Source organism: Caloenas nicobarica, chromosome 24 (genome assembly GCF_036013445.1).
Source record: "Caloenas nicobarica isolate bCalNic1 chromosome 24, bCalNic1.hap1, whole genome shotgun sequence".
In the NCBI taxonomy this organism is placed as follows: domain Eukaryota; kingdom Metazoa; phylum Chordata; class Aves; order Columbiformes; family Columbidae; genus Caloenas; species Caloenas nicobarica.
This window is the reverse complement of record NC_088268.1, coordinates 5,755,720-5,775,644: the sequence shown is the minus strand read 5'-3', so window position 1 is coordinate 5,775,644 and position 19,925 is coordinate 5,755,720. Positions and strand designations below refer to the sequence as shown.

Genomic DNA, 19,925 nt, shown 5'->3' with positions numbered 1-19,925 from the left:
TGGGAGAACAGACACACACACACAGGTCCCTCCTGTTCAGGCTCCGCAGCTCAGCTCAACTCCACCAAACCGGCAGCAGAGCCGAGCGGAAGGCTGTAGCTCCGACGAACTCGCGCAGAAGCTCCGGCTGCCCAGGGGAACCGAGGCATGGACGGGACCGTGCTCTGCAGGGCAGAGCCAGCCACGGGCGCTGCATCGCCTCGGGAGCAACGTGAGCAGAGCTCAGCTCCCGGGTTCGGCTGGCACGGGCATAATCCTGCTCTGCTGCTTCCGCAGGTTGCAGCTGGGAGTGACCGCGACCCTAAAGCAGCGGGAACACACCTGGTAGCGGTCCCTGAGCAGACCCAGGGAATGTGGGGCAGGTCGGACACGGGGAAAATCTCTTACCGGGACAGTCGCAGCAGAGCCGGCAGGAAGCGGATTTACCCCTTGTGCTCTGGTGGCACAATGAACATCTGCAGAACATCTGCTCTCCTGGATCCAGCTGTGCAAGGGCAGGGGGAGGTGGTGGCCCCGCTGACCCATGTCCCAGCAGCTGCAGAGCCCCAGGAACCGCTTCACTGCTCCATCACCCCCCGGAGCCGCTCCATCACCCCCCGGGAACTGCTCCACCGCTCCACCACCCCCCGGGACACAACCAGGCCAAACGGGGCTTGGGTGCAGCTGCTGCCCTCAGCCCGGGGGTGGCTGTGGTGCCACCACTCCCGCTCGTTGACCGATCCTGCCTCCCCAGCTCCTACTCGTTTCCTCTCGGAAACTCTCCATCCCAAGCTTTCTCCTCTTAGAACGTGCATTTTTGGTGACAGACACTGTTCTCCGTACCTGGGGTTTGCACAAGGGGTTGTGGACCACAGCTGGGATGCCCAGATTTGATAGTGACAAAAATAACAGTGACGAGAGCTACTGATTTTAACAAAGTTATGTCTCCCATAAGAAGGGAGCAGCCTGGATCTCTCACTTACACTTGGCAAAAGAAAAGATGGAAATAAAGGCAGTTTTTACCAGGGAAGAGGTGGAATTAAGGTTTAGACCAGTGCCATATGTATTACCCATGTCCGTTCTTGATTTTGTGATATAGCGATGTTTAATTGCCATTAATGTAAACATATTTTAAAAGGTTATTTTCCTGCTCTGCAGGTCAATGGATCTAATGAAGCAGCTCTAAGTGGGTTTGAATTGCTCTGATTAGGGGTTTGATTTCCTGTTTACGCCCAGCAGAGGGTTTGGTCCTGCAGAGCCAACACTACAAAAGCCCCAAAGGTCCCCCCAGCAGCAGAACCTGCTGAAAGCCTCGGGGCAGCACAGAGAGGAGGAAGGTAAGAAGCTCTATGGCACTCTCTCTTTTGAACTACTTTTTTTAAAAAACCTATTTTCTCCTAAGATAACCATGGGGTGAGCAAGTGTGAGTGTCAGGCAGGAGCCCCAGCAGAGCAGGACCAGCTCACACCTTGGGCTGAGTTTTTCCCAAAGTGCGACAGGATTTGCTGTTTCCTGCACAGCTTTGGGCTGCTCTTCCTCCCTGTTTGGGTAGATTCTGCAGAGGAGTGCTGCCCTTCCTTAAAGTTAAGGCTACAATGCATTTCCTCTCCTAAATACCCGAAGTAGAACAATATTCTTGCACAACTTGCCTGCTTTCAGATCCATCATCGTTGCCACAGTTATATCACCAATATATGAAATGAAAAGCAAATAGGAGGGGAAACCTCTGTTATTTAATCATTATTTTCTGTTCTCATTTAAAATATTCCTCATCTTTCTGTATAATGGAATTTACTTCCACTGTTAACACACTCCATAACTATTTGTCTTTTATTGCTTTAGCTCTCCATATTTGGGGGATTTTGTCAGTGTTCAGTGTTACACTTTGCTTTTGAGAGCGCTCAGAACTTGAAGCATCTGAGATCATGTAACATGTTCAGTATCTTTCTCACTTAACAGGGAGGGCTGACAACATTTGTAAAAGATGTCACAATTTTGCAGAAATACAAAATGCCACAATTGCAAACAACATCCAAATTTTCAAATTCTCACTCTTTCCAAAACAATAACTGGGCTGTTGTGAGGGTACCAATAACTGCTCAGGAGTGAAGCTCTGCCGCTGCGTGAGGACACTTCTGGAGGGTGGGATACCCAACCCGGAGCTGGTCCTTTGGCTTTGTTCCCGTGTTACCCCTGTTAGCAGCAGCTCTCCTTTGCAAACGGCTCTAACAAAGACTGAGGTGAGGGACGACAAAAATCTGTCTGTGAGCAGTGATCAAAAACATTTTTGTACGGGGTTTGCAGGGCTGGAATAGTAATTAAAAGAGCTCAGATGTCCAAGGGCTGATGAGCTGAACTGTGGACGTGAGGACCAGGAACAGATAGAAACCAGTAAATCTTGGAATCCATCACTGTCCAGGGGCTGTTTCATAACTGATATTCCTGCCTGTGGCTCCAGTCCCTATGTCAGGCAGCATCCGTCCTGACAGAACAGCTCCCAGAAATCAGCTCAGGATCCCAAATCTCAGCGTGGGACACGTGGATGTGGCTGAACTGCCCGATCCAGCCCTGGTCCCCGTCAGGCTGGGACTGAACTGACCCTCCAGGCACAATGAGGCACCCCCAGGGTCAGCTCGTAAACCCGGGAGGACAAAGCGCGTGCCCCACAATGAGTTATTTACAATAAAAGTGCAGGGAACCGACGTTAAAACCACCAGGGTGGGAAAGAGCACTGGCATTGAACGAGTGATTTAACGGGGAGGTTTGCGGGATGGAGCCGGCTGCTCCGCGCAGCCGAGGAAGCGCGTTTACAGGCACTGGCACGTGCCCAACCACCGCGGGTCACCCCCTGTCCCCTCTGTGTCCCCTGTGCCACAGCGGCCGGACATCTGCGCCGTCCTCTGCCTCGGGACAGAGAAACCGGCCGAGAACATGCTGTCTGTCAAAGTTCTGTCTCTGCTCCTCGCTTCTCTGGGCTTCGTTCTGATGGAAGACAACGTCTCGGGGTAAGTGTTTTGGAAAGCTCACGGTGGATTTTGAGCCTTTTCCAGCTCCCCGCCGGAGGCAAATTGACTTTTTCCATTGGCGTCTTGGTAAGCGGGTGAGAACGCGAGTCCTGGGGTGGATCTCGGATAACAGAGACAGCCAGGCGTGCGGAGATGAGCAGGTGATACGGGAGATACCAACCCAAAGCCCGGAGCCTCTGAGGCAGAGCCAGGAACTCCCCAGATTCCCCTGCGAACGTCCCGGCGCGGTTGGGAGGGACCGGCTGGAACCCAACCAGAGGAGGAGGTTGACTCAGAACTAGAAACGAGATTCAACCGTCTCCCGTGAATGAGGCTGGTGGGCATCCAGTATCTGGGAGCTTCTGAAAATGTGACCATAGAGCAGGTGTAGAGCAAAAACTTTCCCTCTTTCCTGCCGCAAAATTTCCAACTACACCCAGGAATATCCAAAAAAATCCTCACTGGAGCAGCAGGAGCTGCCGCATTCGTGGCTGGTAGCACTAAAACCAGATCAGCCTTGAGACCCTTTGCACCCTCTCTGCTCTCACCAGTGCTCCCAGTGCCAGACCAGTGCACAGACGCTACTCGGAGGCCACGCTGGCCAGCGACTACAGCCGCACCATGGACACCATGCTGAAGAAGAACTTCGTGGAGTGGTTGCTGGCCAGGCGGGAGAAGAAAAGCGAGTAAGCGTGCGGCTGTGGAGCGCTCGGAGCTGTCGTCAGCCGCCCGACGGCTCCGCGCAACGTGGACCCGAGGGTGTTTTTCTTGGCCAGCAGCTGCGATGCTCCGGGGAGGCGGGTTTTCTTTCTTTTCTCTTTTATTTTTCTAAGTCCCAGAAGCGTTTCTGGTCTGTCGGCACAGGGCGCGACCATCCCTCTCCCTGGCCAAGGCGCCTTCTCCTCGGGCTGCTGTATGGGGTTGGGGGGGGAGCTGGTTTTTGGTGGAAAAGCAGCATTTTGGCTCCATCTGGCGGAACCTGCCCTGAGCTCGCCCTGTTTGGCTTTTCCAGCAACATCATCGAGCCCTACAAGAGAGAAGCGGAGCCCCAAGTGTCGGCGGCGAACGGGCAGAGCTGGGAGCTGGGCACCCAGGAGCCCAAAGAGCTGCTCCCCTGGCTGCTGAGGGCGCGGGAGAAGCCCAGGTGAGGCCAACGGGCCGGGCCGGCCGAGGCCCCCGCGGCTCCAACATCCCGGGTTTGCGGTGGGTCGAGATGGCAACGGTGTCGCCCAGGAAAATGAGGGGATTTTCATTTCACAAGGAAATCTTCACATTGTGCAGTTCTGTCTCGCGAGGGAGGAAAAGAACAAAGACAAAAAAAGCCTCTCTAACCTTGACATTTCTCGCAAAATACGGATTTCAAAACTATAGACGACTGGGGTCATTTTTGCCTTTGCGAAAGCCAGAACAGGCTCATCAAAAGCCAATGGCCTGAACCACTCCCGACACGCCTGTCCAGCCTGTGCTGGGGAGGGAAGGGAAACTTTTGATGCTGGAGATTAATCAGCTTGATTAGCTGCATTTAAAAAAAAAAAAAAAAAAAAAAAGTTTTCCAGTGTTTCCCTTAATTGCAAATAAAAGATGTGACTTGCAGGGGAAAGTCCTTCTTGGAAACAAAGGCTTTCCTTGGGAGTTTATGGCACATTTCTTGCAGTTTTACTTCTCCGGAAGGCTCAGAAGGTCTGAAGGACGTTTTGAACCAGGAGTTTCTGACATGGCTGATGTCGACTGATCTCTGCAGAGCAACGTGAGTGGCTGATCTACCTGTCCCATTGTCACAAGTGTCCCCAGATCCTTCCCCAGCCCCTGTCCCCAGCCGCACTCGCTGTGGTGCTTAGCCCGTGAATTCAGGATTTCTGAGGTGACCACCGAGAGTTTCCGTGCAGCGCGGCTGGATTGCGCTGCAGAGTTAAGAGCTCTGCCCAGAGGGTGGTTCTGCACAAGCATCTTCAGACCATTCCTACAACACAGGTGGGGGAAGACACACATTTCAAAACATTACTGTCTGGAGAAGAGAGGTCAGTAAATCCTTTTCTCCTCTTTAATGAGAAAAGAAGGTGTTAACCAAACCACTCGCAGGAAATACATTTTCTGTGCGTTGCACACTGCTGTGAAAGGCGTTTGGAGAGAAACACAAGAAACTGGGATGCAAAAGGTGCAGGGAAGGGCCCCAAGGAGGCTCAAGGGAAGGGCGAGCCCGTCCGATGCTCAGGCTGACAAAGTCACCATCTGTAAAAAAACAGAGCGAGAAAAGAGCTCTTCATGCTCATGGCAGAAGTTGGCACAAGCACAGACAGGGATGAACTGGCCGTGAATAAATGTAGGTTGGAAATAAGAGGCAGCTCTGAGCTCTGGACAATTCCACACGGTTTGGTCAGTGAGCTGAGCAGCCAGAGAACACAAGTGACTGCTGAGCTCGTCTGCAGCCTGTCCTGGGGAGAAACGCTTCTTCACACCTCTCGCCTCTCACCAGTTGCTGATTTTTTTTCTCAAACTTGCAGGTAGTTATGATGAGATCCCAACCTCGGCCCCTGCCTTGCTATCCAAAGGGGTCTGCGGGGTGTCGGGGGGCAGAGAAGGGAAGAACTGACGCGTTTCCTGCAGGAACCAGATGAAAAGCGTTAAGGGCAGCACCGCAGGGACTGATGGTTTTGTCTCCTCTGCTCTGCCAGGACCGTGTGACCCCCGGATCCCCCAGAGCTCCCGTCACCTCGGACACCACGGAGGACGGTCTGACATTCCCTGCTCTGTGCACAGCGTCCAGTTTGCTGCATAAATAAAGAATTTAGTCTGAAGCTGAAATCAGACTCGGAGACTTGATTTGGGGATGGACTGTAAAATATCAGTAAATTTCTAAAACCAAAGTGTCCTTGCACACAAGGCTCACAGGAGGCGCGAGGCCTCAGTCCGTGAACTGACTGACCCACGGCGTAATTATCCCGGTTTGGGGGTTTTCGAGAGTTTGGGACCCACCACTGGGTGATGGCTTAAAAACACATGTTGGCATTGGCTGGGGGGGGATCCTGGCTTGGGGGGGCCCTGTCTGGGCTGGGGGGATCCTGGCTTGGAGGGGTCCAGCCTGAGCTGGGGGGGGTCCTGGCCTGGGGGGGTCCAGCCTGGGCTGGGGTGGCACAGCCCTGGCCCAGAGGAGCCCTGAGCCCCCCGCTCCCTCCTGACCCCCCAAGAGGGGACCCGACCCCCCCAGGGCCTCGCCCCCACCCCGGGGGGCATCACCCCCCGCACTCACGGTGCCCCCGCGCGGCCCGAGGTCCCCGGTGTCCCCCCATGGCCCCGGTGTCCCCCCCATGGCCCCGGTGTCCCCCAGGCCCGGGGGTGACCGGGGTGTCCCCGTCACGTGGGGGGGACCAGGACCGCCCCCAGTGCGTCAGCGCCGCTCGGCGCGGGGTGATGACGTCAGGCGGAGCGCGCCGGGCGGTGGCGCCGGGATGCACCGGCGGGGGGTGGGCGCGGGCGCCATCGCCAAGAGGAAACTCGCGGAGGTGACGGGGGGACCCGGACCCGCGGGGGAGGAGGGGCCGGGCCCGGGGGTGTCGGACCCGGGGAGCGGGGGCCGGACCCGGGCCGGGGGGTGTCGGACCCGGGCCGGGGGTGTCAGGCCCGGTGTGAGGGGCGCCAGGCCCGGGGAGTGGGAACCGGGACGTACCGGGCCCGTGGGAGGGTGCCGGACCCCACCGGGCTCGGGCGGGGGGAGCCCCGAGCTGCCTGGCAGCCCCCGCGGGTCCCCGGGAGCAGCTCCGTCCTCCCGCGGTACCGGCCCCAGCCCCGTGTTTTCCTCCCGCAGGCCAAGTACAAGGAGCGCGGGACGGTCCTGGCCGAGGACCAGCTGGCGCAGGTGGGTGAGCTGCACGGGTGAGCCCGGCAGCAAACCGGGCGCGTGTCCTCCCGCCCGGCCGAACCCGGGCACGTTTCCCCCTCCGCCGTGTCCCGAGCGTCACCCGCGAGCGCTGGAGACAGCGCTGGGACGCTTGCTGCCCGAGCGCTTCTTGAGGACTCTGCTCTCTTAGTGCCTTTTCCTGTGCTTATGGAAAATCTGCATTAAAGAAGCGTCCAGACAGAAACACTTCTCTGCGATTCTCTTGCAGATGTCTAAGCAGCTGGACATGTTTAAGACCAATTTAGAAGAATTTGCCAGCAAACACAAGCAAGAGATCCGTAAAAACCCAGAGTTCCGGGTGCAGTTCCAGGACATGTGCGCGACCATCGGCGTGGATCCCTTGGCATGTGAGGAGCAGGCGCCAGGTTAACGACCGGGGCTTCGTCAGCTGCAGCTTCCCTGGGCAGAGCTGGTGCTGTTTCGATTCTTGGGGCTTGTGAATTGGTGTAACATCCCTCTGAGTGTTATTTACTGAAAGGGTGGGGGAAAACGGGTGGAGTTAACCAAACCGGAGACTTGTTTGTCACTGACACATCGGAGTCTCCTCACAGCTTCGCACCAGCAGCTGTTCAGGCCCGATCACTTTCCCCTTTCTCTCTTCACAGCTGGGAAAGGATTCTGGTCAGAGATGCTCGGAGTTGGGGACTTTTACTACGAGCTGGGGGTGCAGATCATTGAGGTTTGCCTGGCTCTGAAGCACAGGAACGGAGGTGAGGACCCCCCAGGCTGGTTTCCGGGGGACGCAGCAAGCCGGGGGGCAGCCGTCCCTGAGGAAAACGAGTTGTGTCACTCCGTGGAATGTTCTGTAGTAGATTTTACAAAATACTGAGATGGCAGTTTTGTCTTTGTTGCCCCCAAAAGCTTGTTCTGTTTGTACAAGGGTACAGCTACTCCCCAGTGGCAAACACACAAAGGACCCTTAGAGTGACTGGAGTGATGTTGTCGCTGTGCAGTGACACTTCGCTGTCCCCTTTTGTCCACTCCTAGGGCTGATAACGCTGGAAGAACTTCATCAGCAGGTGCTGAAGGGCCGGGGGAAGTTTGCTCAGGACGTCAGCCAGTGAGTGTCTTTCTGGGACAGGGACGGGGAATCGAGTGGCATTTGGGGAAGAAAAGGGGTAACTGGGCTCCAAATGTGACCTCCAGCAGTGGAGCCACATACACACAATCCACAGTTAACCCACGATTAACGACGTTGCAGAAAGCAGCGCTGTGCTCTGGGAGCCCTGAGGCACAAAGGGCTGTTGCCTTGAGCTGGAGACAATGAGTTCTCCACAAACCCAACTCGCTGCCGCGGTCTCTGGAGCTGCGGGGAAGGGGCTGAGACGTGTCCTGCAGGAGCAGATTTCAGGACACAACTCACCATTCATTGGGGCTGAATCTTGCAAGTTCAGCACTTGCAGCTCAGGTGCTACAAGTGTGTGTCTAACACAAGTCTGCACTTCTGAAAGGGGCACAGACAGGCAAACTAATTCTAAATTGCCCTATGAACACTTTTTCAGCTGTTGATTACCTGAAACTGCAGCAAGCTCCGAGAAGCTGCTCTTGCTCGTAGCTTCTGCACATCGAGTCTCCCTCATTGCAGAACGCAGCGTGCCGCTGGGGAGCGGCTCCCGCTTGACAGCCTGATATATATCCCTCTGCTCCGCAGGGACGATCTCCTGCGGGCCATCAAGAAACTGAAGGTCTTGGGGAACGGCTTTGGGATCATCCCTGTTGGGGGAACGTACCTGATCCAGTCTGTACCCGCCGAACTGAACATGGATCACACTGTCGTCCTGCAGCTGGCAGAGGTACCGAGCCAGGAGGTTTTAAAATACAACCACCTTGAAAGAACCTTATTGCTTCTGTGACGGGGAGCTGTGATTAGGCCAGGCCTGAAGGCAAAACTGTCCACGCTCTTCTAAACTATGGACTTAAGTCTCACCTATAAGCACACGGTATTTTTCCTCTCATTTCAGAAAAAGGGCTACGTAACGGTGAGCGAGATCAGGTCCAGCCTGAAGTGGGAGACGGAACGTGCAAAGCAAGTGCTGGTACGTATGAAGGTCTCTCATGCGCAGCAAGTTCAGGGGCAGCGGCCGCTTGGCTGGGGCTGCATTAGTGCAGCAGCACGGGGGATCCTGCGCCAGCTGGGAGACCAGGGGCTGGGGGCACACTAAAAATTATTGTAGCCCAAGCTCTACACCCTCCCTTGCCCTGGAGTAAAGGTGGGCTCAGGCCTGTGTTGTGAACGGCTTCTCACCCGTTACATTTTGCTCACAGTTTCCGCTCTGTTTGTGCAGGAACACTTGCTGAAGGAAGGAATGGCCTGGCTGGACACACAGGCGGCAGGAGAACCTCAGTACTGGCTGCCCGCGCTCTTTACGGAGCTGTACGCCCAGGAAATCACTCCGGAGGAGGCCAAGGAGGCGATTCCGTGACTGCTCCGTGCTCTGTGCCCGTACAGTCCTGCCTGGGAGGTTATTTGCATATCACCTGCAACAGGGACAGGGGACTTGAAATAAACGTTTTGTAAGAAGTGTCTAGCTTGGAAGGTTTAATAGGACTGATTTGTACTTGCTTACCTCTGAATTTTCTCCTCTGTTGCGGGTGGAAATGCCACTTACCATTACAGACAACTAATTACCTTGTCCCAGCAAGAGGCAAATGACCTGAGCTGCTCTTGCAGCTGCGGTCTCAGAGGCTGCAACTGTGGCAGCAGCGACACTGAGAAACTGCCCTGTTGTCTTCTCTGCTCTCATCGAGTCATTGTTCCACTAAGGAGCACCACAGGCTGGATTCTGCCAAAACAAACTTTATTGCACAAAAAAAAAAAAATCTTATGTACAATAGTATATAAACAAGGTATCTTAGAGTGACTCTTGTGCATATATTTTCAACTCAATTAGGTCTAAAAATCTGTTGCTAAAACATCTCTGCCTAGAGCAGTCATTGGAGGATTGTCACTTTGAAATGGAAACATTTGGAAATGGCAGGACAGACGACACCAGAGCTAGAAAACTAATACTTCTCTTTTACAGCCACATGCGCGTTATGTGAATAGTGTCCACAATAAGGCATTTTCTTGTTCTGTCGGGTTGGTGGATGGTAACGCCACATGCATCACAGACAGATTTCAGAACCAGCTCTGCCTCGGAAAGGCAGCAGAGTCACAGCTCCACCCACAACGCTACTGAACGGTGACAAATGTGACATTTACAATGGGATCAAAGAAGCGGTGATGTAGCACACAGTTCATGGCTTCTCGGGAAACCCCGCTGCCTCTCCCAGACCTCGCATCAGGGTGAAACCCACTTTGTTCCCTCTCATCTGGTGTATATATGTTGAGTGAGTCCTACGTAAGTTCAGCTTTCCCTTGAGGGAGACAGAGTTTAAGTCTAAAGCCAATGACAGACCCAGGGGCGTTTGCTCGCTAAAGGGAAAAAAGGTTCCCAAGTCGTTAAGTGGCACCTTCACAATTCAGAAACGTTTGCAGGTTTCAGTGCCGCGGCAGCAGCAGTGCAGGCTCCGCAGTTCTGCGAGACGGGTGGAAATCCCAGAGACTGAAGGTCCTTCAGTGACGCGGGGGCATCGCTGTCCTGCCCCGCGCACGGTGGGGGCTTTTGGCCCCTCCATCCTGCACTTTTTTTAGAATCAAGGTGACTGCGTTGGGAATTCTCCCACCATCGAAAGTCTGAAACAGGGCCGAGCTGGTGGGAAGGTGTCACAGAAACTGGGAGAGGGCCCAGGACAATGTGCAACTCTGTGCTTAGCTTTCTATTGAAGCTCCCATAAAAATCACTAAAAAAAAAAAAAATAGATTAAGCTCTTTATCAACAAACATTCTGCTGCTCCACTGACTCATCACCAGGCTCCTTTACATGGGGAAACCGGGTGTTTCACCTCCACCCGGGTTACACCGAACACGTCCTGGGTGCAGCGGCACCTGCAGCCGACTCTTCGCTCCCAGCAAAAAGCTGCTGCATGAATCGGTCAAAGCACTCGAGCGTTCAACGTTTCACTCGGCCAAGCTTGGCAAAGGAATTTGTGGGTACCAAGGCGCACACCTCTGCAGAACTCCACCCACAAACCGTGGCTTCCTTCACTAGAATCGCCCCTTTTCTAGCGGTTCAGTCTGGTGGATCAGGGCAGCAGGAGGGAGGAGGGACGAACATCAAATATTCCACTGCCCAGGTGGCAAGCAAAGAGCGCTTCAGTCAAGGAAACTAAATAGCTCCGTTCAGAGCAGCCAGAACAAAATCTTTCCAGAATGCTAAATTCAAATCAACACCTTAAAAAAATAATACATAAACCAGACTTATTTTTAAGTGCTCCCCCATCTGTGACCAATGATTTGCTCGCCCTCCTTTCCCCACAACGCCAGGACAAACACACCTGCACTGCATTCGGGGATTCTTGCAGTTTCCACTTTTCATCCACCATTTTGCACCTGGAGTCTCAGTGGCCAAAGGCAGGGCTCCAGTAAAGCCTTCGGGGAGGAGCCCAGACTCCAGCACTGCTCCTGATCTTTGGTCTGTCTACAACAGCGTCTAGAAGAACGCCATGGGCCGGGTGGGCTCCCCGGAGCAGCGAGGCTCCGGCTCTCACAACCCGCACAAAAAAAGGTTCCGCGTGGGCCCGTCAGACCCTGGGCTCATCGCGGGCTCCCGCAGCTCCTCATGCAGCCCCAGGGAAGGGCTCGCTGTCTAGGAACAGAAAAGCTGTCACGAGGATTTGCAGTCGAGATCTCATTCTTTAATCAAATGGAGGGGAAAAAAAAAAGGAAGAAAAAAAACCAACCAGTGTAGGCGTTTCCAAAAAAATAACCTGATGCCACATGCTCCGGCTTTCTAGGGTAGTCAGTACCTTTGAAGAGTAGCCTGCCACAAGCTCGGCTTTGTCTAGCGTGAAGTCTCGCTCAGCGTTATCCACCAGACCAGCACGAGGAGACAGAACATCCCACAGTTCTCTCCGCTCTGGCCTTGGTTGGGTTGAGTCTGTCCGGGGTACGTGAGAGGGTGAAGACAGAACATCCCGTGGGCAGCACAGCTCTAGGCTTTCGAGCAACCTTGCGTGTCCGTCTCTGTCTCGGAGGAGCTGCTCTCAGAGTCTATTTCTGTCGTCTCCTGCTGGTGTTTCTCTTGCACCTTCTGCCGGATTCCTTGCAAACGCACTAGTAGGGACAGATAGTCAAAGTGGCCTCGTTTTTCACCAAAGGGATCCTGCAAGAAAACCAGAGATAAGCCCATTAATATAGACCATTATCCACCTGGCAAGAGGCAGAACAAAGAAAGCTGCGTAGTAATTGGGCAACAAATGGTCAAAGCCTTAAGGGTTAAATCCCATCTTACGATGGAGAGGCCCCTAAACTTTCTACTGTCATGGCAGACCTCCCCTGTGGGAATTTCTCACTCCACACATCAGCCCTCCTGCTTTGGGAGTGCTTTGCATTTCTGGATTACACAGCTAGTGATGGCACTGACAGGAAAAAAGGGCTCGGAGACACAAGATCATTAAATCAACCACCTCCATCTTTTCTCAGCAGCGGAATTTCTCAATGAGTCAGACAAGAGGTGGCTGATGAGGGAGGAAGACACGTCTGTTCAGACGCAAACAGCTCGGCAATCTATTCTGTACAGCCTGCAGAAACAAGCTCCTGTGTTCAGCCTGTCTGAAGCATCTGCCCTGTTGCCACTGCTCCTCCAGCCCTGCCCCTCCAGCAACTTCTGACTCGGCCGCTTTTGATCTCATCTGCCAGAACAAGGAGCGTCAGGGCAAAGTTCCCACCTGGAACCTCAGAAAACAAGAAACTCTACCCGTGTGGCAGCAGGAAACACTGCTGCGGAGCTCAGCTGCCACCAGCACCACATAACCTGCCTGTGCCCTCCCTGCTGACCCGGATCCACGGGAGAGCAAATGGCCCCGGCTGCGCTGCTGGGAGAAGCACCTGCCTGCCTGGAGTGGCACCGGCCCCGCGCTCGGGGGAGTCCCACAGCCTTGAAAACACCACGTGCAGCCTCCAAACTTGGGGCAGGTCGGGTTTTATCCACAGGAATGTCTCCATTTCACGATTCAAAGTTGGAATGTACAGTTCACAGAAAGATCCAGATCCACCCCCACGTACCTCTAGGTGCTGCACGTTGTTGTTTGTCACTAACCACACACCTGTACCTAAAGCAGTGTGTTATCAACAAGAAAATTGTCTGCCACCCACCTGCATTGTCTGGCCTTGGAGATAAAGTCTCTCTTTACACACCCCTTCATAGAAGTCGTAGTATTCCATGAAGGATTTTTCCATGACGCCCCTGAACGCAATGAGAGAGCAAACAGTCACCACAAAACAACAGCGACATCGCCCAGGGTCGCCTCCTCCCACTGAGCTCCAGTTCGTGTGACCAGTGTGGACACCTGCACCGCGTGTCCCCAGCCAGTAACAGGGGGCAGCGGGGCAGGACACAGCAAAACCGACTGCAGCGTCACCGCGGCTGCAGAGCTTCTGCACGTGTTTCCACGAGAGCTCTGCTCCCCTCCTGTGAGATGGTTTTCCCCGTAAGAAAAGGCACATTTATTCTCCCGCAGCAGTTGGAGGCTGTGGCCATCGCGCACATTAACTCAGCCCTTGTCAGTGCACGGATGCCGCCGGCCGCTTCAGGGAAACAAAACAACTCTTGGCTGGACCAGGGAGAGTTAAAGACCCACTCGTCCCTGGAGCAGCTCTCAGGACTTCAGGAAGGGCAGCTAGAGTTTATTCTGCCTCCTATGCCCACGTATGCTCTCTCCACGCCTCCTTTCCGTACCGTAATGGCTCAGGACAGGGACACTTCCCTTCCAACATGTCACACACCGCTACACGGATGGTCTCGTGCCGAATGCACTCGTTGTAGTTCTTGCTGTCCCCGGGGTGCCTCTCCTGGAAACAGAATTTGGGGCAGTGAGTCCGTGCGGTGGGAATGGCTCTTTGTCTCCTGGGCCCGGTGGATTGCACTGAACCCACCGCGGCTTCGTCTGTTCAGTGTGTACTGAGCTAATTGCTGCTGCCAAAGCAAAGCTGGCAAGATGTTACATGTCTCCAGAGCCTCAGACTGCACAGCTGTGGAGACGGGTCAACTGGTAAGCCAGCACAGAAACGCGCCTCGCTTCGAGATGCTGGAGACCACGAAAACCCGAGCAGTTTGCTCCCTGCGTGACAACATGTCTCTAGAAAGGCCACGTCAGGAGTCGTGTAGCAGAGCAGTGAAGAGCCAACCCCTCCCCAGCACCTTCTCAAACGCCACTTGTTCCATTAGCTCGCGCACTGGGAGCCCGGCAGCCCCGGGGGCAGAGCTGCCCGTAAATCCCCCCGCGCTCTGCCGAGGGGCACAGCAAGCGGAGAGGAGCCAAGCGCCACAACCTGCTTTTGTCCCCGTCTCCAGAATGGGATCTGCCACCAGCAGCGAGGTGTGGAGGGAAGAGAGAAGGAGCTGCAGAACCTCAGGCTCTCACCTGCTCAAAGCCTGGCTCGTTGTGATACGGGTTCTCGGTCATCAGAGACTGGATGGAGATGAGGACTGAGGAGATGCTCTGTGCTGGGCTCCAGGCAGGTCCGGTCCAGGTGCTGAGGCATTAAAACAGAGAAGCATTGGTTAACAGCGCAGGACTGGCCCGGTGAGCACCATCCCTCCAGCCACCAAAGATCGGAACGCTCGGGAAACCGCATCTCTGCCCTACAGAAACGCGACAGAACAGAAACCGCTGCTACAGACACAGAAAGCACCGGGCACCGAGAGAGTTTTCAGGGTGAAAGCAGTTTATTCTCTCAACTCTTGAGCAAGACGAGAGGCTGGTGAACGTCACTGCTACGACACACAGGGCATCACACAGAGCTGAGGAAAAGCGACATTTCTGAGCATTTTATGGGCACTTTAAGCTCTGGGCTGTCATCTCGCACAGCAGCCCAGGGCAACACAAGCCACCGGCACGACCTGCAGCAGGTCAAAACCAACAGCTCCTTAGGAACTGAAATCTGATTTTCAAGCCTCAGACGAGCCCATCACTTGCGCAGCCGGCGATGCCAACGCTCCGCACCGGGACTGCCCTCAAAAGCACCGACGGGAGCTCTGCTGTAGGGATGAGGTGCCCGTTCCACACACATGGGGTAGCAAAAACCTTTCCATGCAACAGCAGACGCAGAAAACGCTGTTCTGCCACTTGCCCTTCACATCCCAGCTCAGACACAGGCCTGTCCCCTGCGAGCTGAACGCGGCTGCGCTGACCCACATACGCTCTCCCTAAATCCTGCTGCTCACGCTCCCCCTGCGCTTCTCGGTTCTGCTGCAGCTGAGGCTCTTTGTTCACTCTTCAATAATTCAGCTCCAGGGCTACAATTGCCAGAGCGACACTGCTTCACACGGTTAAAAATCCAGCAGGTAAATAAGGAGGGTTTGCAGCAGCGGAGCCTGTCTGAGCAGGCAGCGAGGGAGCAGCACTTGTGAATCGTTACACCCACCGCTCGGCCCCACGTCTGACGTGTAGGTGGAAGCCCAGAGCAGTCAAATGGCTCTCAAGGAAGTTTTTAGCGGCTTTTAATTTTTTTAATTTATTTTTAAACCCACACGGAGAGAGGAAATTAAAACCACGAAAACCTACATTCAAACAATATTGAGGATCAGGCTGCAAAGTGCAAAAGCAGAAGAAACGCAGCGCTCGGGCTTTGCGACGGGAGGCGGGAGACGAGCGGCAATGGCCCCTGCTCCATCCTCGGGTGCTTTTAAAGATAAGTTTGACTCTCATTCTTGCCGCTTTATGACCCTGATACTGTACACGACTTTGCAGCAGCATAAAGGCGCATCCAAGCACGTGTGTGGGGCAGGATCGGGGCACAAGGCACAACCCAGCCTGCAGCCGCCTCCTGACTCCCCAACAGAACAGCCAAAGTCTCCTCTTACCCCAGAATACTCAGGCAGACTTTCCCATTGCGGTAGAAGTTGGGGTTAAACCTCACTGTGTTATTTCCTGTTGTCATCAGTTTGACCCGCGGAGGGTGGATGGGATAATCTGGAGGACAGCGAAACAGGAACAAGAAGAAACCCCCTTCATAAGGCGTGTCAAATGGGCCTGTGATCAATGCATGAATCTGCAAAACAAAAGCCCGTCTTGCGCACCCGCTGCCAGGCTGTGCAGCGCCCTCCAAACCTCCACAAACCCTCCGACGTGAGAAACCTCCACCCGCAGCAGCATCTTCCACCAGCACCTGCCGTGTGCGACCCACGCTGACCCCCCCATGCCCCCGCTGCGCCCCTCGGTCCCCTCTGCGCCCCTTCAGTCCCCTCTGCGCCCCCCGATGTGCGGAGGGGGTTCCCAGCACGGGGTTTGGATCGAGGCCGCAGCAGCTGCCTCCCATCCAGCTCTGCACAGCCCCAACCAGACTGAATCGCAGCTCAGCTGGTAAGCTCTGCTTTAAAAAAAAAAAAAAAAAAAAAAAAGAAATCTAATATGAAAAAAATCTAATTTTAGAAGGAAAAAATCCACAATTTCTGCCAAAACCAGAGCATTCCTCAATGTTGTGGTCTTGTGCTGATCTGGTCTTATTAAAATCAATCGTTCCGTTTCCTCTGCCAGGATCCAAAATTAAGACCCTATTCTCTCCATGATAATTGCCCTCAAAGATCCCAATTGTACAGGAGGAAATCTGCTCCCTTGGGCTACTAAGGAAGCTTGTACGCCCAGGTGATCCAGGCAGCCTCCTTTAACCATTCCCTGGGATTTCAGATCAAAGCCCCCAGGTTGGCGCTCCAAACCCCCACTTCCACCAAAGGGCGTTTGGACATTTCCAGGAGCCCGCGCTGCAGCGCACACCCAGGCAGGAGGTGGCCAAGACCCCGCGTTGTGCTCCCTCCAAACCCCGCGGCCACACGTCAGGCAGGGGCTTCCCTGGGGGTGTCTGGGGGAATCCGGGGGGGGCCACGGTTGTCAGGGGGGTGGGAGAGCCCGGCGGCAGCTCCGCAGCAGGACGGGGAGCAGGTGCGGGGACAGGGACACGTCCCGCTGCTGCCAGCCCACGATTCCAGAGCTCCGGGTGCCACAGGAGGATTACGGACACCCCAGCACTGCTTGTCGCTAACGGATGCTTCTCCTTTCCAGCTTCCCTGAGAAGCCCCCATGGCCAACAGCTTTCCCAGGAGCTCCTTCTTCTCTGAGCTGCTCTGTTGATGGTTTTCAAACATCCATAGGGCGAAAGGAGCTGGAGCAGCCCCCACTGGGTCACGGGGATGCTAAAGTGGAGCTGCCTTTGTCTGGGGAAGCTGCTCAGAGCCCTGTGACGGCATCTCGCTTTCCCCGAGAGCCTCCTCCCGTGTTAAACGCAGCCCAGCTCAACGGCACAGACAAAACAGGAGCCTCGGTATGCTCTTGCAAGGCTCACCCTGACTTCTCTCAAACCACTACAGGAATAAACACTCCGTTTGGGCAAACACTCCCGGCAGCCATCACCAGCAACACACGGAGATGCAGAAAGTTGAACCAGGTCCAAACCTCTTACCTTGGTCATGTCGTGGGGATCAGGCACAACGAACATTCCTGGGGGCGGTTCCTTGTAAATGGACATGATATCCCTGAACAAAGAAAACAGGAATTAGTCAAGATCTCCCTCCTCAGCCCTCGAGGCACAGAATGTTCTAGATGCAAAGAGACAGACTTTTAACACAGAAATTTGCAACTCGTGAAGAGCTGGACATTTTTCTTTTGCCTCTGTTTGCTGGCTGAGCTCTTACAGCTTGTCCCCAAAATAAATGAGGCGTTCCAGGAGCACAAGCGGCATTCAATGGATCAATGCTCGAGACATCAGTCCCAGCGCACCACGACTACTGGCCGCCTTGTCTCTTACCATCTGCGGTACATAAAGCTTTAGCTATAAACTCTCCCTATGGCAGCATTTAAAAGTCCTCGTGGGCAAAGTTCACTGTTTCAAGGATGACTTTCCCACCCCGTGGTTTCCCTCTTCACGCTCAGGCTATTGACAGGACCCCTTTCGTACACCCAGGCGTTTGTTTTCCCCAAACATAGCGGGACTCAGCTGTCTCTGAGAACGTTACTGCTCTGATAGGTTTGGTCTTGTGCTGAATGAGGGTTCACAAGTAGTTGGGATGCACATACACACACACGACTAGACCACGATGTTTCCTTAGGAATGTGGCCTCGATGAACTGAACAGGAACAAGTCACCTACAACTCCGTGCAGTTTACAGATAAACCAAATGCCACCCACTGCCTTGAATCCCCAAAACGCCCCCTCCCGTGACCCGAGCTGTGCTGAGCTCCAGGACAAGTTCCACCTTGACCTCCCCGCTTGGGAAGCAACCAGAGCTCAGGGAGGTTTTGGGGCAAGAACGAGCACAGGGGCACAGGAGCGCACAGCCTTGCCGCCACCGCAAGCTTTGTGGTTTGGGCTGGAAAGCGCCCAAATATCTGGTGCCATCTTGGAAAGAGATTCCAGAAGCTCCAAAGCAAGGATGAGCAAGAGCCTGGCAGGCAGCGATTCCTGCTCCGAAGGAAGAGGAAGGACTTGTTGGAGCAGCACCAGCGTTTCTAACAACACCAGATCATATCGCTCGTTATAGCAAAGGCCGTCACCACACCGGGGTGCACCAGATGATGCTTTAAGGAGCTGGAGCGGCAGCGGTTGGGAGGAGCATCGCTATGGGCAGGTTTAGGACAAAGATCTGAATGTGGCTGTCGGTGGGGACTGAGAATCCTGCTCCCCTCCCCATTTGACAGCGTCTCCGAGGAGCCGCCAGCGACCCCGCGGGCAGGACTGGAGCTGAGGGGCTCGGCTGGACACGGCCCCAGTGACAACCTGATGGTGGGACGGGCGTCCATGGCCGCGGGGCAGGGGAGACCCCGTCCTCCCCAAACACCTGGGCAAGGGGAGGCTGGGGGCACCATGGGGACCGGGCTCTGTCCCCAGGAACCCCCAGGACCCCCAGGGCCTGTCCCCAGGAACCCCCAGGGCCTGTCCCCAGGAACCCCCGGGACCCCCAGGGCCTGTCCCCAGGAACCCCCGGGACCCCCAGGGCCTGTCCCCAGGCCCCAGCCGGTCTCCAGGCCCGCAGGCGAGGTCCAGGGGCGCGGGGGTCCCGTCCCCGCCGCGTTCCGCCCCCGGCTCCGCGCCGCTCCCGGCCCGGCAGCCCCGGGGGCCCGGCGGGCCCGGCCCGGCCGCTCTCACCGCTTGATCCGCAGCAGACAGGCCGCGCTGGGCCGCTCGCTGTCCCAGTCGCCGCTGACCGTGGGGTCCCAGAAGGCCGAATGCGTGAGGAGCGCGGCCCCCGCGGCCGCCGCCGCCGCCGCGATGGGGGCCCCGCCGCTCCCCGGGCCGCCGCCGCCGCCGCCGCCGCCGCTCGGTGTCGCAGCGCCGAAACCCGCCGCCGCCCACAGCTCGGCCGGGATGAAGACGCCGGGGCTGGCCGTGCCGCCGGCGGGCGGGCTGGCCGAGCCGCCGCTGCCCGTGGCCGCCAGCACCGCGGCCGGCGCCGGGGCCTCCTCGGCCGCCGGACTCTCCGCCATTCCGGGGAACGCCGCTTCCGGGACTCCGCACCAGCGAGCCCGTCGGCCAGAGCGGCCCCCGCCGCCCGCCTCCACCACCGATGGCCGGCCAGAGCGGCGCCTCCCCCGCTTCCCCCCCTCCCACTGCCGGCGCAAACTCCCCCCGGCCACCATAGAGTCTTCTCACGGAAAAGCCTCGTCGCAGGCTAGAGCGTCCCACTGCGGAGCAGCGCGCCCCCTGCTGCAGCGGGGGTTTCCTGGGGTGGAGGCAGCAGAAACCGCGAGTTTGGGGCTTTTTGCGGGGAAAAAGCCTCGTTGCGGGGAAAAAGGAAACAGAACTGAGCTGTGGTGCTTTGTGCAGACAGATGCTCTGAGGAGGCACATGAACAGTGTGAGTCTGAAACCAGTTCTTCTGGGCGAAATGAGAAAACTCAGAGGAGGTGACAGCACATCCCGTGTGCACCGACTGGTGATTTAACGACGCAAACACCAATACACTTTTACACACATGCACCTGCACCTGCCACCTCATTTCAGTGAAAAAAAAA

At 55.7% G+C, this 19,925-nt stretch overlaps 3 protein-coding genes across 5 annotated transcripts; 2 read left to right on the top strand and 1 right to left on the bottom strand.

Moving 5' to 3' along the window:
- The first annotated feature begins 2,850 nt into the window (after window positions 1-2,850).
- On the top strand, window positions 2,851-4,735 carry GIP (gastric inhibitory polypeptide). Its single transcript, XM_065650824.1, has 4 exons — window positions 2,851-2,984; window positions 3,536-3,670; window positions 3,997-4,128; window positions 4,639-4,735. Exons 1-4 carry the CDS (start codon window positions 2,911-2,913, stop codon window positions 4,733-4,735), a joined length of 438 nt encoding a protein of 145 aa, XP_065506896.1. The 5' UTR covers window positions 2,851-2,910.
- Window positions 4,736-6,402: 1,667 nt separating this feature from the next.
- On the top strand, window positions 6,403-9,663 carry SNF8 (SNF8 subunit of ESCRT-II). Of its 3 annotated transcripts, none has more exons than XM_065651284.1 (8): window positions 6,403-6,484; window positions 6,787-6,837; window positions 7,088-7,244; window positions 7,485-7,589; window positions 7,867-7,939; window positions 8,531-8,672; window positions 8,841-8,915; window positions 9,165-9,663. In XM_065651284.1, exons 1-8 carry the CDS (start codon window positions 6,431-6,433, stop codon window positions 9,300-9,302), a joined length of 795 nt encoding a protein of 264 aa, XP_065507356.1. In that variant the 5' UTR covers window positions 6,403-6,430; the 3' UTR covers window positions 9,303-9,663. The 3 variants fall into 3 exon arrangements, with proteins under 3 accessions (XP_065507356.1, XP_065507357.1, XP_065507358.1); XM_065651285.1 differs by having other exon boundaries at window positions 7,088-7,226; window positions 9,165-9,661; XM_065651286.1 differs by lacking the exons at window positions 6,403-6,484; window positions 6,787-6,837; window positions 7,088-7,244 and adding an exon at window positions 7,251-7,291.
- An 8-nt stretch (window positions 9,664-9,671) lies between these two features.
- Window positions 9,672-19,483, bottom strand: UBE2Z (ubiquitin conjugating enzyme E2 Z). The gene is made up of 7 exons (XM_065651283.1): window positions 19,061-19,483; window positions 17,378-17,450; window positions 15,786-15,973; window positions 14,344-14,455; window positions 13,659-13,771; window positions 13,076-13,166; window positions 9,672-12,083 (listed from the first exon to the last, which is right to left on the bottom strand). Exons 1-7 carry the CDS (start codon window positions 19,396-19,398, stop codon window positions 11,913-11,915), a joined length of 1,086 nt encoding a protein of 361 aa, XP_065507355.1. The 5' UTR covers window positions 19,399-19,483; the 3' UTR covers window positions 9,672-11,912.
- Window positions 19,484-19,925: the final 442 nt, after the last annotated feature.